Source organism: Artemia franciscana, chromosome 21 (assembly GCF_032884065.1).
Source record: "Artemia franciscana chromosome 21, ASM3288406v1, whole genome shotgun sequence".
NCBI classification, from domain to species: Eukaryota; Metazoa; Arthropoda; class Branchiopoda; order Anostraca; family Artemiidae; genus Artemia; species Artemia franciscana.
Window position 1 is genome coordinate 24,802,288 of NC_088883.1, and position 14,937 is coordinate 24,817,224.

Genomic DNA, 14,937 nt, shown 5'->3' on the forward strand with positions numbered 1-14,937 from the left:
ACTATTACACTTAACACGAAAATTAGACCTAGCAAATTAGAATTATTAACAGGTAAATCTCGTAAATAATTATATTGGCTGCAGCAATTGGAGTTATTTGATGCACAATTTTACCGATTTTGATAGATGTCGTTGTTTCTTATTCAATCAGAAGCAAACTCGAGTTTCCTCTTTCTTATACTCTTTGACCCATCTCATTTAAGACAAATGAAGGAGACAAACCTCTTCAAATACCACTTTACAGAGAGCTAAAGGACAATAAACAGACTTCAGAGCCTTTAGCCCAAGAGCAATTTCAGGACTCTTAGGAGTTAAAAATAAACTATTTTAGGATAAAATAAAAACTCAATATAGACTTTAGTTCTGAGAACAAAGATGCAAAAACTGAAAGAATAAAAGAGACATAAACACGGGTTTCTTGCTTTGCTTTTAAGCATGAGAAAGGGCTTTTTAAAATAAACTTTATTCGATGTACTTAGCCCTTCATCCTTTGACGGCTTGGTCCTAGAGAACTGTTAGGACCCCCCTAGAAATAAGAAAATGGGGAAAAGAGACAAACACTTTGGTTATGAGATTGGGAATGTACAAAAAAATGACATTAAAAAGAAAATAAAATCGGTTTTTATATGTTTCCCTTTAACATCCTGCTAAAACCGTATCCAGGAGGCCGGGGTTTGACTCCCTTACCCCCCCCCCCGGAGAAACTTTTGTTCCACTCGTAAAAACGCAAAAACAAAAGCTAAGAGCTCATATGGCACTTGTGACGAGGCGAGAAGAGCTAAGAGATCATATGGTATGAGCTCTAACAAAATTCTATGAATCAATAGATTGATTTAAAAAGGAAAATAAGAGGCTTAATGCCGGTCAGGATTTAAAATAAGAACTCTAGTCACGATGTCCTTCTAAATATCAAAATTCATTAAGATCCGATCACCCACTCGTAGGTTATAAATACCCAATTTTTTCTAATTTCTCCTCTCCTTTTAGCCCCCCAGATGGTCGAATCTGGGAAAACGACTTTATCAAGTCAAATTGTGCAGCTCCCTGACACGCCTACCAATTTTCATGGTCCTAGCACGCCCAGAAGCACCAAACTCGCCAAATCACTGAACCCCTCCCCCAAACTCCCCCAAAGAGAGCGAATCCAGTACGATTCTGTCAATCACGTATCAAGGACATTTGTTTATTCTATCCACCAAGCTTCATCCCGATTCCTCCCCTCCAAGTGTTTTTCTAAGATTTCCCCCTCCAACTCCCCCCCCCCAATGTCAAAAGATCTGGTCGGGATTTGAAATAAGAGCTCTGAGACATGAATTCCTTCTAAAAATCAAATTTCATTGAGATCCGATCATCTATTCTTAAGATAAAAATACCCCAATTTTCACGATTTTTCAAAAATTCCGGTTTCCCCCTACAACTCCCCCCAATATCACAGGATCTGGTCGGAATTTAAAATTAGAACTTTAAAGCACAAGATCCTTCTAAATATCAAATTTCATTAAGATCTGGTCACCCTTTCGTAAGTTACAAATACCTCAATTTTAAAAATTGCACCCCTCCCCTCCCCCAATTCCACCAAAGAGAGCAGATCCGGTCCGGTTATGTCAGTCACGTATCTTAGACAGGTTTCTATTCTTCCCATCCAGTTTCATCCTGATCTCAACGCTTTAAGTATTTTCTAAGGTTTCCGGTCTCCCCAACTGCCCCCCCCCCCCAATTACGCTTGATCCGGTTGAGATTTAAATAAGAGATCTAAGTTAGGAGGTCCTTCTAAATATGAAGTTTCATGAAGATCCGATTACTCCTTCGTAAGTTAAAAATACGTGATTTTTTCTTATTTTTCAGAATTAACCCCCCCCCCCAATAGAGCAGATCCGATCCAATTATGTAAATCACGTATGTAAGACTTCTGATTATTTTCATCACCAAGTTTCATCCCGATCCCTCCAATCTAAGCGTTTCCCATGATTTTAGGTTCCCCCACCCCAAACTTCCCCCAATGTCAGGATTTAAAATAATTGCTTTGAGACACGATATCCTTCTAAATATCAAATTTCATTGAGATCCGATCACCCGTTCGTAAGTTAAAAATACCTCATTTTTTATAATTTTTCAGGATTAACCCCTCCCCCAACTACCCCAAAGAGAGCAGATCCGCTCCATTTATGTCAATCATGTATCCAGGACTTGTGCTTATTTTTCCCACCAAGTTTCATCCCGATCCCTCCACTCTAAGTGTTTTTCAAGTTTTAGGTTCCCCTCTCCCTACTCCCCCCAATGTCACCAGATCCGGTCAGGATTTAAAATAAGAACTCTGAGCCACGATATCCTTCTAGATATCAAATTTCATTGAGATCCGATCACTCGTTCGTAAGTTAAAAATACCTCATTTTTTCTAATTTTTCAGAAATAGCCCCCCTCCAACTACCCCAAAGAGAGCGGATCCGTTCCGTTTATGTCAATCATGTATCTAGGACTTGTGTTTATTTTTCCACCAAGTTTCATCCCGATCCCTCCACTCTAAATGTTTTCCAAGTTTTAGGTTTCCCCTCCCAACTCCCCCCCCCCCAATGTCACCAGACCTGGTCAAGCTTTAAAATAAGAGCTCTAAGACACGATATCCTTCTAAGCATCAAATTTCATTGAGATGCGATCACCCGTTCGTAAGTTAAAAATACTTCATTTTTCCTAATTTTTCAGAATTACCCCCCCCCCCCCCCAACTACCCCAAAGAGAGCGGATCCGTTCCGATTATGTCAATCATGTATCTGGGACTTGTGCTTATTTTTCCCATCAAGTTTCATCCCGATCCATCCACTCTAAGCGTTTCCCAAGATTTTAGGTTCAAACATCAAATTTGATTAAGATCCCATCACCCGCTAAAAATACTTCATTTTTTCTATTTTTTACGAATCAACCGGCCCCCCACTCCCTCCCAGATGGTCAAATTGGGAAAACGACTATTTCTAATTTAAGCAGGTCATGTCCCTGATAGCCTGCCAAATTTCATCGTCCTAGCTTGCCTGGAAGTGCCTAAAGTAGCAAAACCGGGACCGACAGAACTAGCGATTACTATATGTTACTTGGTTAATACCAAGTGCCATAAAAATGAATACAAACAAACTTTTGATGCGTTTTTGATGCCTTGTATCTTACCTTCAGGCATGAACTAAAGCTTTTTTTTTACAAGTTACATAAAATTTGCTTCATACTAGTTTTCGAGCAAAACAAGTTATTTTTTGTCACAAGGGCCCTAGAAATCTTTAAAAGCCATAAGAACCGAGGATAAAAGGTCCTAATAACTTCCAAAGCTATTCTAGGGGGGTTTTACCAATTAGAATTCGAATAAAATTGGCCGCAAAACAATACGAAAATAAAGGACTAAGCCAAGGGCGCCTATTTCGCCGACTGCCATACATTCCATTGAGTCTTATAGCTCTATGTCACCCTCTTTTGAGCTGGGTTCAATATTTCGCTAAAGTAACAATTTACATACAAAAGTAAAAAAATAAAAGGAGTAAAGAGCGTAGAGTAAAACGGACATGTTTAATTTTCAGCGATTCAACACAGAAAATAGGAAAATAAAACTGTAACAGTTTTACAGCAGTAACTGGCGACATCACAAAAAAGTTACGCAGATAACTAATCTGAGCTTTTGCAGGATTAAGATAAGATTGAAATTCCTCCCTGGAATAATGTGAAATTAATAATTTCTGGTAAGCGGCTCCTGCACCCTCTCCCTCTACGAATTGACATTTCACCTCATCAACAGCTACCTGAATTGTCGTGAAAGATTCCAACTGAGCCCCAAATTAAGGCCGTATCCAGGGTGAGAGGTATCGGGTTTGACCATCCCCCCCCCCAAATTTTGTCCTTGATAATAAATGTTTGATGTGTTTTGTACAGATTTTTTGTGACCCTCCCCCCTATAAAAAAAATTCAGGAAGCACCCTCGCCCCAAAGATTAGAAGAAGTAACTAGGTAAAGAAAAATCGAAAAAATAATATGAAAATCAAATAACGGGATAAAGCAATTTGATTAAACACAGTAATCCAATTAAAAAGGGACAAAGTAATCGATTGTAAGATTGTAAGGCTAGGACACGTTCTGCGACAAAGGGTGAAAAAGAAGGAGAGCAACACGTTAAAAGAAGAAGAAGAATAAAAACACTAACCTGATAAAATTTGGAAACAGGATAAAGTAATCTTGTATCCAAAGCAGGATTATATTCTGCAAGTGACTCCCTTCTATAGAATTCAACCAAGTCGACCACTGTTTCAAAAATGTATGGTTGGACAAAGCCAAATCGGCCTCCATGTTGGCATATTTTTATCAATTTATTTGACCCTCCCTTTCTCAAGGTTAAGGTATATTCACCAGGGCCAGAAGATGCGTCACGAACAAGGAAGGTACCGTCTTCCGCGTCTTTTAATAATTCGTTTACATCTTCCCTGAAAAATTAAATGATTGTAAGTAAACCTAAACAAGAAAATATTATGTACATACACAAACAGCAGGGACAGAGTCCTTTATACCTCCACCACCCGTAAGTTCCTTCTCAGCGAAGATTCTAGAGGAAAATGTAAAAATACACAAAAAATATTTTAAGGGTAAAAATGAATACGTCTTTGAAACATAAGAATTGAAAATTATGCTGAACTATATAATGGTACCTCATTCGACAACAAGAGAGAAAGAACTCAATTTTAATTAACCGTATCAATCGATTTCTTTTTTATTTCAATTTAACTCAATTTAGCTTTCTGGCGGAAAATATAATACCACGCCAGGCACGTTCGCGATAATCTGATTCATAAGGAGAGGTTTCTCCCCAGTCGGTAATTGATTCTGCCTGGATCAAGATCTGTGGGGGATTTACCCACTAATTTTTTACCAATAGCAAATGGTGGATTTAAAGTGATACCAAAGTAAATTAAAATTAACTTTTTATTTGATTTTAATTTAACAATGTTATCCATCTTTTATAGCCCCTTCATAGAAGTCACCATTTTTTACATTAACAGCCAATTAGATCTGAACTGAGTGGTTGCCAGCCATTCTGGCTGAGTGGTTGGCGCGCTGGCGTGGGAATTATGCGTCTAAGGGGCACGGACTCAATCCCGGTTGTGACCAGTTATATAGTTCGGGACGAGGGTCAGTGGCGTGACTCTGAAAGCTCAGCCAGAGTCGACCCAGCTCTAAATGGGTACCTGGAGAAATCTGGGGAAGGTAAGCAGGAAGGGTGTGTAAAAGCACAGGATGGTTGGCCCCCAGACCCCCATTGCACTTCCTGGCTGAAGGGCCATGAAACGGAGATCAGCACCCCCGGTTTGGACCTTAAGGGTCTAGTGCCGTCTTAGTTACTTACTTTTTACTAATTAGACCTGAACAATCTCGCAAACTCCAACACGCGCCAGGTTTATGCTGTCTCCATCTCAAACCGTTTTGACTGTCTTGGTCAAATTTCAGAATCTGAAGAAACATGGCAACTATTCAAAGACGGCGTATTGCTTTCGGCCGAAAGTACTATCGGCCGTCTGAAGCCCAGAAAGAAATCCTGGATATCGCAGGAAACTCTAGATGTTATTGAACAGCGTCGCAAAGCACGCCTAGCGAAGGACATGGTTACCTACAAACGTCTAAACGGCGTAAGAAATAAATTCCTCCACAGAGACAGAAAGCTGTTCACCGAGAAAAAGGCCGCCGATCTCGAGGAGGCCGCCAGAAAGGATAACACATGCGCTCAATACAAACACCTTCGGGATCTTACAGATAGAAAGCCATCCTCCCTAGGCCCTATCACATCTAATGATGGAAATATTCTCACTGACGAGAGCCCTCAACTGTCTGCCTGGAAGGATCACTTCTCTTCACTTCTAAACTTGGACTGTGTTAGCCAGCCCGACCCTGACCTTCTTCAAGTTGCATCTAGCACCCCTGAAGCCCCGTGTGAAAGTGTGCAACACTCTTTCACCTCTACATAAATCCTGAAATCTCTAAAACGGATGAAAAACAACCGAGCCCCAGGGGTCTGTGGTATTCCTGCAGAACTGCTGAAATATGGTGGGGCAGCGACCCTTCTCTGGCTCCAAGTAATGTTCTCCATAGTATTTCGTGCAGAATGAATTCCGAAAGACTGGCGAGCGGGCATCATTCTGCCTCTCTGGAAACGAAAAGGCAGTCGCAGAATCTGCTCCAACTATCGTGGCATCACACTACTCTCTGTTCCCGGGAAGCTCTTCGTTATGACCCTCTTAGACCGCTGTACCACTTTTCTCAGAAGCCAACGAAGAATCCAACAGACTGGCTTCATGCCAGGAAGGCCTACCGTGGAGCAAATATTCACAATGCGGTAGCTGATAGAAAAGACTCGAGAATTTCAAAAATGCATATGTTGCCTTTGTAGATTTCAAGGCTGCTTTCAATTCTGTCAACCGGCCATCACTCTGGCTCATACTGAAAACAACGGGACTACCAGCGAAGTACTGCAGCCTTTTCGAGTGGCTCCACGAAGGGACTGAGAGCTGCGTGCAGGTCAATGGCAGACGCAGCCCATCTTTTGAAATCAATACTTGAGTCCGTCAGGGCTGTGCTGCTGCTCCAGAGCTATTTAATTGTGTCATCGACTACATTATGACTCGGACCATAAACCGCCTCCAGTTTGGGTTGTATTACGGCGATAGAGTACTTTCAGACACTGACTATGCCGATGACCTTGCTCTTGTCTTCGATTCACCGTCAAAGCTCACAAAAACCCTACAGATCCTTGCTGACGAAGCCTTAAAGATAGGGCTGTCGATTAATTGGCAGAAGACAAAAGTGATGTTTGTTGAACCACGTAACTCACCGCGTCCCTCGCCAGTCCTAATCGTCGGTGACAAACCAGCTGAGATTGTTGAGGAATTTACATACCTTGGCTCTATCCTCTCAAATGACGGATCAATCCTCAAAGATCTAACGCAACGAATTGCCAAAGCCTCAGCAGTAGTGGGAAGACTAAGTGCCCTTTAAAGGAAACCTTCTATCAGCCGTAGGACCAAGATGCGCATATACAATGCTTCGGTGGGATCCGTGCTTCTTTACGGAGCTGAAACCTGGCCAGCCACTCAGTCTGTGCTTAGCACCGTAAATATAGCCCAAACAAAACATTTTCGCCGCATTGAAGGACTACACGGGCACGATTTTGTTAGCAACGAGAACCTCCTGGCGTTAACTGCTCAAACACCCTTCTCAGTCCAACTCGCCCAACGAACACTACGCTGGTACGGACATCTCCTTGGCATGCCCCCCGACACTCCCGCACGAACGATTTTTTACTTTGATCCCGTGCTGCACGGCGGGAAACGCCCAAGAGGTCGTCCCCCAACCAGATGGAAGGACACGACAGGTGCCTTCTTAGCCATGACAAATATTCAGGAGGACGTCCACATCCTTGCAAGAGACCGGTCTAAATGGAGGCTCCATGTAGCATCACTCTCGACGCCGGAAGCATTTCGGCAGGAGCATTAAGTCAAGCCTATTACTTAGCTACAATTAGGTGCAAGGAATACTCGATCCACTTTGGCTTTGTCAATTTAAAAGGCATTGTGACAATACATGTTTTTAAAAAGAAATAGAAAAGTGGAGAAACGTGTTTTGAGTTTTTACACTGCTTCTAAGAAGCAGCTGTCGGTAAAAAAAAAAAAAAAAAAAAAAAAAAAAAAAAAAAAAAAAAAAAAAAAAAAATCCACAAGTTTGGTGAAAACAATTTAGATATTAAAAGCTCCACTTTCTCACTATGAGAAAAAACTATATGACGCATTATGGAAATTCAAAGAAAACTTCCAAATATTTTTAGGAAGCAAACAAGCTTGAACAAAAAGGACTAAACCAATAAAAAAAAGTTATTTGTTTGAGTGGACGGAGCAAATCTTTACTTTCCAAAAATATCACGTGACGCCAATTAAATTATTGCAGCTAATTCCTCGGTACTATGTGTGCATATATGTGTACGACTCGCGCGCAATTATATGTTACAATAATTGTTATAAAAATTATTTGTTAATGCGACTGTTACACGTAATTGTTACATATTTTCGAAAAATTTCCTATACCATAATTATCATTTAATATACCATTCCCCCCTCCCAAATCAAGGTTGGTTTGAGATCCAGTTTGATATTGGTCCAGACAGATACCCCTTTCTACCATTCTCCTTTCTTTTAAAGTATCAAACAGATGAAAATAAAAATGTTTTTTGCCCCTCAATTCAACTTAGGTCTATTCATGACTGAAAGCCACCCCTTCCGGACATTTTTAATTTGGGGTGTTTCATAAAATGAGCGTTGCGTCACGTTAGCGTTGTCACTTTGAACCGTGGAAATTAATAAGCAAAAACATTCAAACTTAACAAAGCCTTTCGTCCCAAAATTCAATTGAGACAGTATGATTTCAAACGACATCTACTCTTTCAAAGAAAAACTACAGGTGTTTGATGCTATATACTTAACCTATTTTTGTTGAACTTCCACCCGTGTTACCTTTTTTTTAATTTGGCGCCCACTACAATCTAAACTGCATATGAGCCCTTTTTATTAGAAATTGATTTCCTGATTTTTCTTAATTTTATAAAATTTACATTTCTGTAAGTTTTCGTTCCCCAATCCAATCATATTTCACAGGCTACAGCTCGCACAAAACGAAAACTATAGAAGGTTTTAAAATGGATTTTCGCATCAAAAAGAATCGCCAATTGATAGTGATTAAGGATTTGTTACTATTATTCTATGCTAAGTTAAAAAGTAAAATGTAATGACGAAATTATTGTCAAGATTTGATTGTGATCTTTTTCTTCAAGTAATTGATACAGTTGAAAAGTGTGCAATAAAAAAGAAGTTAAAAAAGAATTAAAGCAATAAAAATACATTTTTAGGAATTCACCAACTTTATTTAAAATACCATGAAAAAAAATGCGCATTAGTGACCCTTTGCCCTATGTCCATTGGACGGAGACCCATTCTAGAAACCTAAACTCATATTTTCAGAAAAAGCGAGAGGTTGTCTACTTCCCGTCACCTTCTTTACTTCTTGGAACCTCACGGGTGCCGAACAGTTCAACCATGCTTGGCGCAAGCAGCCTGGTGTACAACAATTTCAAGAGTGGGAAACCCCTCGGGAAGTGTCGGATGCACCCTTTACATTTGGGCTCAATGATTGTGAACAGGAGCTCAAAAATGATATAAAAATATGATGAAATTTCGCACTGAATTTCGAAATTTCGCAATGAACCTGCGATCTACATTTTCACATTTTTTTATGTCCCATTAAAATACAGATCAGAAGGTTGAGTCAGTAGAAAATAAAAAGAGGAAAATGTTTACAATTCTTGGAAAAACAATAAAATTACAAAATGTGAAATAACAACTGCTTTTGAACATATTTTATTAGAGCAACAGAAAAACAAACACATTACCCTTTAAATCATTATAGATTAGCGGCAAAGTACTGACATTAAACTTGGAAGAAAAGGAAACTTGTTCTATTAATTCTATATGATATAAACGAAATGATTAATTATTTCGTTATTGATGAAGCACTTACAGAAAAAACTGGAACAATTAACCTGTAATGATATGAGGTGAGATATTACAGCCTTGAGGGAAAGGGGACCGGTTATCATGAAAGGGAGGAGGATGGAGAGTCAGAATAAGAAAGAGAAAGAGGGGAGAGAGAAAGAGAGAGGGAGAAAAAAGAGGAGAGCAGAGGAGGAGAGAGAGACAGAGGGCGAGAGAGAGAAGGAGAGAGTGAGAGAGAAGGGACGGGAGGATAAAGAAGAGTCAGAATAAGAAACAGAACGGCAGGGGATTAGAGCGAGAGCGATTTATTTATCGAAATAAGACATCTTTGTCCTCTGGACCAACCTTAGGTGCATTATGGCTGAAAACCAAGATTTTATTTTTGGGTTTTTCATATTATGATTTTATTGGATCAGTGATAGATTTTTCGTCAAGTATTGCCACGTTGATTCGCAAAAAAAAAAAAAAAAAAAAAAAAAAAAAAAAAAAAAAAAAAAAAAAAAAAAAAAAAAAAAAAAAAAAAAAATTGACAGCACTTTTCAGAAAAGCTACACCTTATGAAGTTGTTTGGTGGCATTGGTGGCATAAGTTTAAAGCGTTTTTCATCGCTCTTCACCCACCTTAGTTTTTCTAATTTGGCCCACACTAATGCCTAAACCGAAATGGCAAAATAAAAATTCAAATAAAACATAAAGTAACTTCTATTCTCATTCCTATTTAAACCAATAAATCTCATCAAATATTAAGGTTAATTTTCCAAAATTTGTTAAATTTTAGCTTGAAATGAACCGCCGAGTCTAACAATTCAATTTAATCAAACATACCACTACTGCTAACAATTCACCGCAGCACCAATCCGCGTGAGGCCAAGACAGCTACGCACGCTTCTATTCCCTCTCTACACCCTCCCAGGAAGCTCCTATTTCCTTATATCTTTCTTAACGACATCCTCCCATCCAAACCGAGGATGTCCTGCTTTCCGCTAAGCCCTAAACGGTTGGCCGAAAAGGACAATCTTTGGCAATCTGTCATCCTTTATCTACGGAACGCGCCCTATCCATCTCAACCTTTCTCTCATTATAGCCTTAGAAAGCGGTATTGTTTTTATTTTTTAGTATTCTATTATCTAGTCTTTTTAGTAGTCATTTTTCATTTTTTTTAAGTTTGTTATGAATTTTTCACTTTGCTCGCATCTTGATTTTAAATATATTTATAGAGGGTTAAATTTTTCCCTATGGATTTAGTTAAAAGACCCTAAAAGACTTAGTTAAAAGACTTAAAAGACCCTAGGTGTTTTTATGGCACTTGGTATTAACCAAGTGACATATAGCAGTCGCCAATTCTGTCGGTCTGTCGGTCTGTCTGTCGGTCTGTCTGTCGGTCTGTCTGTCGGTCTGTCTGTCGGTCCCGGTTTTGCTACTTTAGGCACTTCCAGGTAAGCTAGGACGATGAAATTTGGCAAGCGTATCAGGGACCGGACCAGATTAAATTAGAAATAGTCGTTTTCCCGATTTGACCATCTGGGGGGGAGTGGGGGCCCGGTTAATTCGCAAAAAATAGAAAAAATGAAGTATTTTTAACTTATCAGCGGGTATTTGGATCTTAATGAAATTTGATGTTTGGAATGATATTGTGTCTTAGAGCTCTTATTTTTAATCCCGACCGGATCTGATGACATTGGGGGGAGTTGGAGGGGGAAAACCTAAAGTCCCGGTTTTGCTACTTTAGGCACTTCCAGGTAAGCTAGGACGATGAAATTTGGCAAGCGTATCAGGGACCGGACCAGATTAAATTAGAAATAGTCGTTTTCCCGATTTGACCATCTGGGGGGGGGAGAAGGGGCCGGTTAATTCGGAAAAATAGAAAAAATGAAGTATTTTTAACTTATGAGCGGGTGATTGGATCTTAATGAAATTTGATGTTTGGAATGATATTGTGTCTCAGAGCTCTTATTTTAAATCCCGACTGGGTCTGATGACATTGGGGGGAGTTGGAGGGGGGAAACCTAAAATCTTGGAAAACACTTAGAGTAGAGGGATCGGGATGAAACTTGATGGGAAAAATAAGCGCAAGTCCCAGATACATGATTGACATAATCGGAACTTATTTGCTCTCTTTGGGGTAGTTGGGAGGGGGGGAGTAAGTCTTAAAAATTAGAAAAATGAGGTATTTTCAACTTACGAACGGGTGATCGGATCTCAATGAAATTTGATGTTTAGAAGGATATCGTGTCTTAGAGCTCTTATTTTAAATCCCGACCGGATCTGGTGATGGGGGCGGGGAGTTGGGAGGGGGAAACCTAAAACTTGGAAAACACTTAGAGTGGAGGGATCGGGATGAAACATGGTGGGAAAAATAAACACAAGTCCTAGATAGATGATTGACATAAACGGAACGGATCCGCTCTCTTTTGGGTAGTTGGGGGGGGGGGGGTTAATTCTGAAAAATTAGAAAAAATGAGGTATTTTTAACTTACGAATGGGTGATTGGATCTCCATGAAATTTGATTTTTAGAAGGATATCGTGGCTCAAAGCTCTTATTTTAAATCCTGACCGGATCTGGTGACATTGGGGGAAGTTTGGGGTGGGGAGACCTAAAATGATGGGAAACCCTTAGATTGGAAGGATTGGGATGAAACTTGGTTGGAAAAATAAGCAAAAGTCTTGCATACGTAATTTACATAATTGGAACGGATCCGCTCAATTGCGGGGGGGGGGGGGGTAATTCTGAAAAATAAGAAAAATAACGTATTTTTAACTTACGAAGGAGTGATCGGATCTTCATGAAACTTCATATTTAGAAGGACCTCGTAACTCTGATATCTTATTTTAAATCTCAACCGGATCAAACGTAATTGGGGGGGGGACAGTTGGGGGGACCGGAAATCTTAGAAAATACTTAAAGCGGTGAGATCAGGATGAAACTGGATGGGAAGAATAGAAACCTGTCTAAGATACGTGACTGACATAACTGGACCGGATCTGCTCTCTTTGGTGGAATTGGGAGGGGGGAGGTAATTTTGAAAATTGAGGTATTTGTAACTTACGAAAGGGTGACCAGATCTTAATGAAATTTGATATTTAGAAGGATCTTGTGCTATAAAGTTTAACTTTAGGTTCTGACCTTCTCACAAGTGCCAAATGAGCTCTTGGCTCTTCCGACCTCGTCCAAATGAGCTCTTGGCTCTTCCGACCTCGTACCATATGAGCTCTCGGCTCTTCCGACCTCGTCACAAGTGCCATATGAGCTCTTAGCTCTTGTTTTTATACAAATTCTCAACTCAATTTCCGCACACATTTGAATAGTATAATCTGTGCTAACCTAGGGCACATAAAAAGAAGTTATAGAATCTAGAATCCTTAGCAACACATTTTTTTTTTTAAATATAGTTCATGAGTCGTTTTATTAAGTCGAACCCGATATCAACTTACCAACATATCTTTTTGCAATACATATCTTTTTGAATTTAAAAAAGAGGGAATAGTTGTGGGAAAAGTCAAAGTCATTGGACAATTGTAGAAAAAAGCCAAGACAGATTGTTCAATTATGTGGGCAGCCCAGTCAAGGGTTAATTTTATCCCTTTGATTGCCGTTGTTACTGTCTCCCATATATATATATATATATATATATATATATATATATATATATATATATATATATATATATATATATACACGTCATTACTATTCTTAAACGTTCCAACCTCGGTTAGTTTTGCATTGTATGTGATCTCCTATTTATATCAAATTTGTATGCAGCAATTGTTTAATCAATTAGCTTCCCTGCAGGTCAGTTGAACCTTTCAGGTCGAAAGAACCTTTCGAAGGAACTTTACAGTAACCCTAGCAAAATATTCAATAAAAAATTTTGGTATTTTGGACTGGATTTCTGGTTAAGTACGTTTTTTCTTCCTTTGTATATAGTGCAGGGACTTGATTTTACATATTTACAAGGCAAAAAAAAAATATGTTAATACAACCAAATCTAGAAAATTACACAAAAACAAGGCTTTACTTGTATGAATCAGGATAAAGGGGGGGGGATCGCATTTCTGTGGGAGGGAGGAATATGCGGGAGCCGTTTTTATGTTTAAAATTCGCTTCACCGAGGGAAGGTCGGTCTCCTGGTATTGATTATTAAAAATGACAAGGATTGATTATTAAAAGCCACTGATTATGCCAAATAACTAACAACCTGTTTTTTTTTTAACAAACCACAGTTTGTAAAGTCCAAGTTTTATGAAATCGAATCTGCTATGGACTTAACAACATATATTTATTTTCAAATACACTTTGTGATTTTGCTACGGTCTCTATTTTTTAGGCATAACAACCACTTTTATTGCCTTTAATAACATTACATTTTTTACAATAGTTATTAAAAGTGACAAAGATTGATGATTAAAAAACACTGATTATGCCAAATAACCAACAACCTTTTTTTTGTCACAAACCACAGTTTTTTTGCATGGCTTCAAATTTTTTGTGCGTCTGATCCTGCTGGAAATGAGCCCAAAAACAATCACAAAAAAGTGTCTGACTAATGTGCAAAAAAAAGAAAGAACAAATATAATCAATAAATACAAAGAAAACATAAGACAAATTATGCTCTTAATTACTAACTGGAAACTGTTTAACGACAATCGATCAATACTGACAATTGTGAGTAATAAATGATAGAATACACAAAAGAAAGATAAAAAGAAAGAAAAGCAGTGGCTTGTAGAGGTAATTTTATGCCACTTGGAGGAATAAGAAGATATTTGAGAAGGGTCGGAAGGAAGAGTGGTCCTTATAGTTGCCCGACGTGGAGAGTGAGAGGAAAATTTGCTGTGGAAGAATTAAGGGTTTTGAGAAAGGAGATTCTTGGAATGGATGAGGGGGATTGGCCTTGGGTGGAAAAATTGTTAGAAAATGAGTGTTTTATCAAACAGTTCGTGGTAACGACCCGGCTCAATAGTAACCGAAACTCTAAAAAGCGGAATTTTTATACCAATAGTGCGTCAAAAGAATCGCATTTGAATGTTGATTTTAAATATGTAGGTTTCATCAAGTTTAATCTTACCCATCAAAATTTACGAGCATGAGAAAATTTGCCTAATTTTAGAAAATACGGGGAACATCCCTTAAAGGTCACAGAATCTTAACGAAAATCACACCATCAGATTTAGCGTAACAGAGAACCCTAATGTAGAAGTTTCAAGCTCCTATCTACATAAATGTGGAATTTTGTATTTTTTGCCACAAGACAGATCACGGATGCGTGTTTATTTGTGTTTTTTTCCCCAGGGGTGATCATATCGACCCAATGGTCCTAGAATGTCGCAAGAGGGCTCATTCTATCGGAAATTAAAAGTTCTAGTGCCCTTTTCAAATGACCGA

General features: G+C 38.9%; 1 protein-coding gene across 2 annotated transcripts in view; it reads right to left on the reverse strand.

The window, feature by feature from the left end:
- Positions 1–14,937, reverse strand: part of LOC136041104 (phosphatidylinositol 3-kinase regulatory subunit alpha-like) — a 271,528-nt gene that overhangs the window by 26,704 nt on the left and 229,887 nt on the right. For both annotated transcript variants that reach the window (XM_065725659.1, XM_065725661.1), the window contains one exon: positions 4,175–4,451. In XM_065725659.1, coding sequence (XP_065581731.1) covers positions 4,175–4,451 — 277 coding nt within the window. The remainder of the gene's footprint in view (positions 1–4,174; positions 4,452–14,937) is intronic.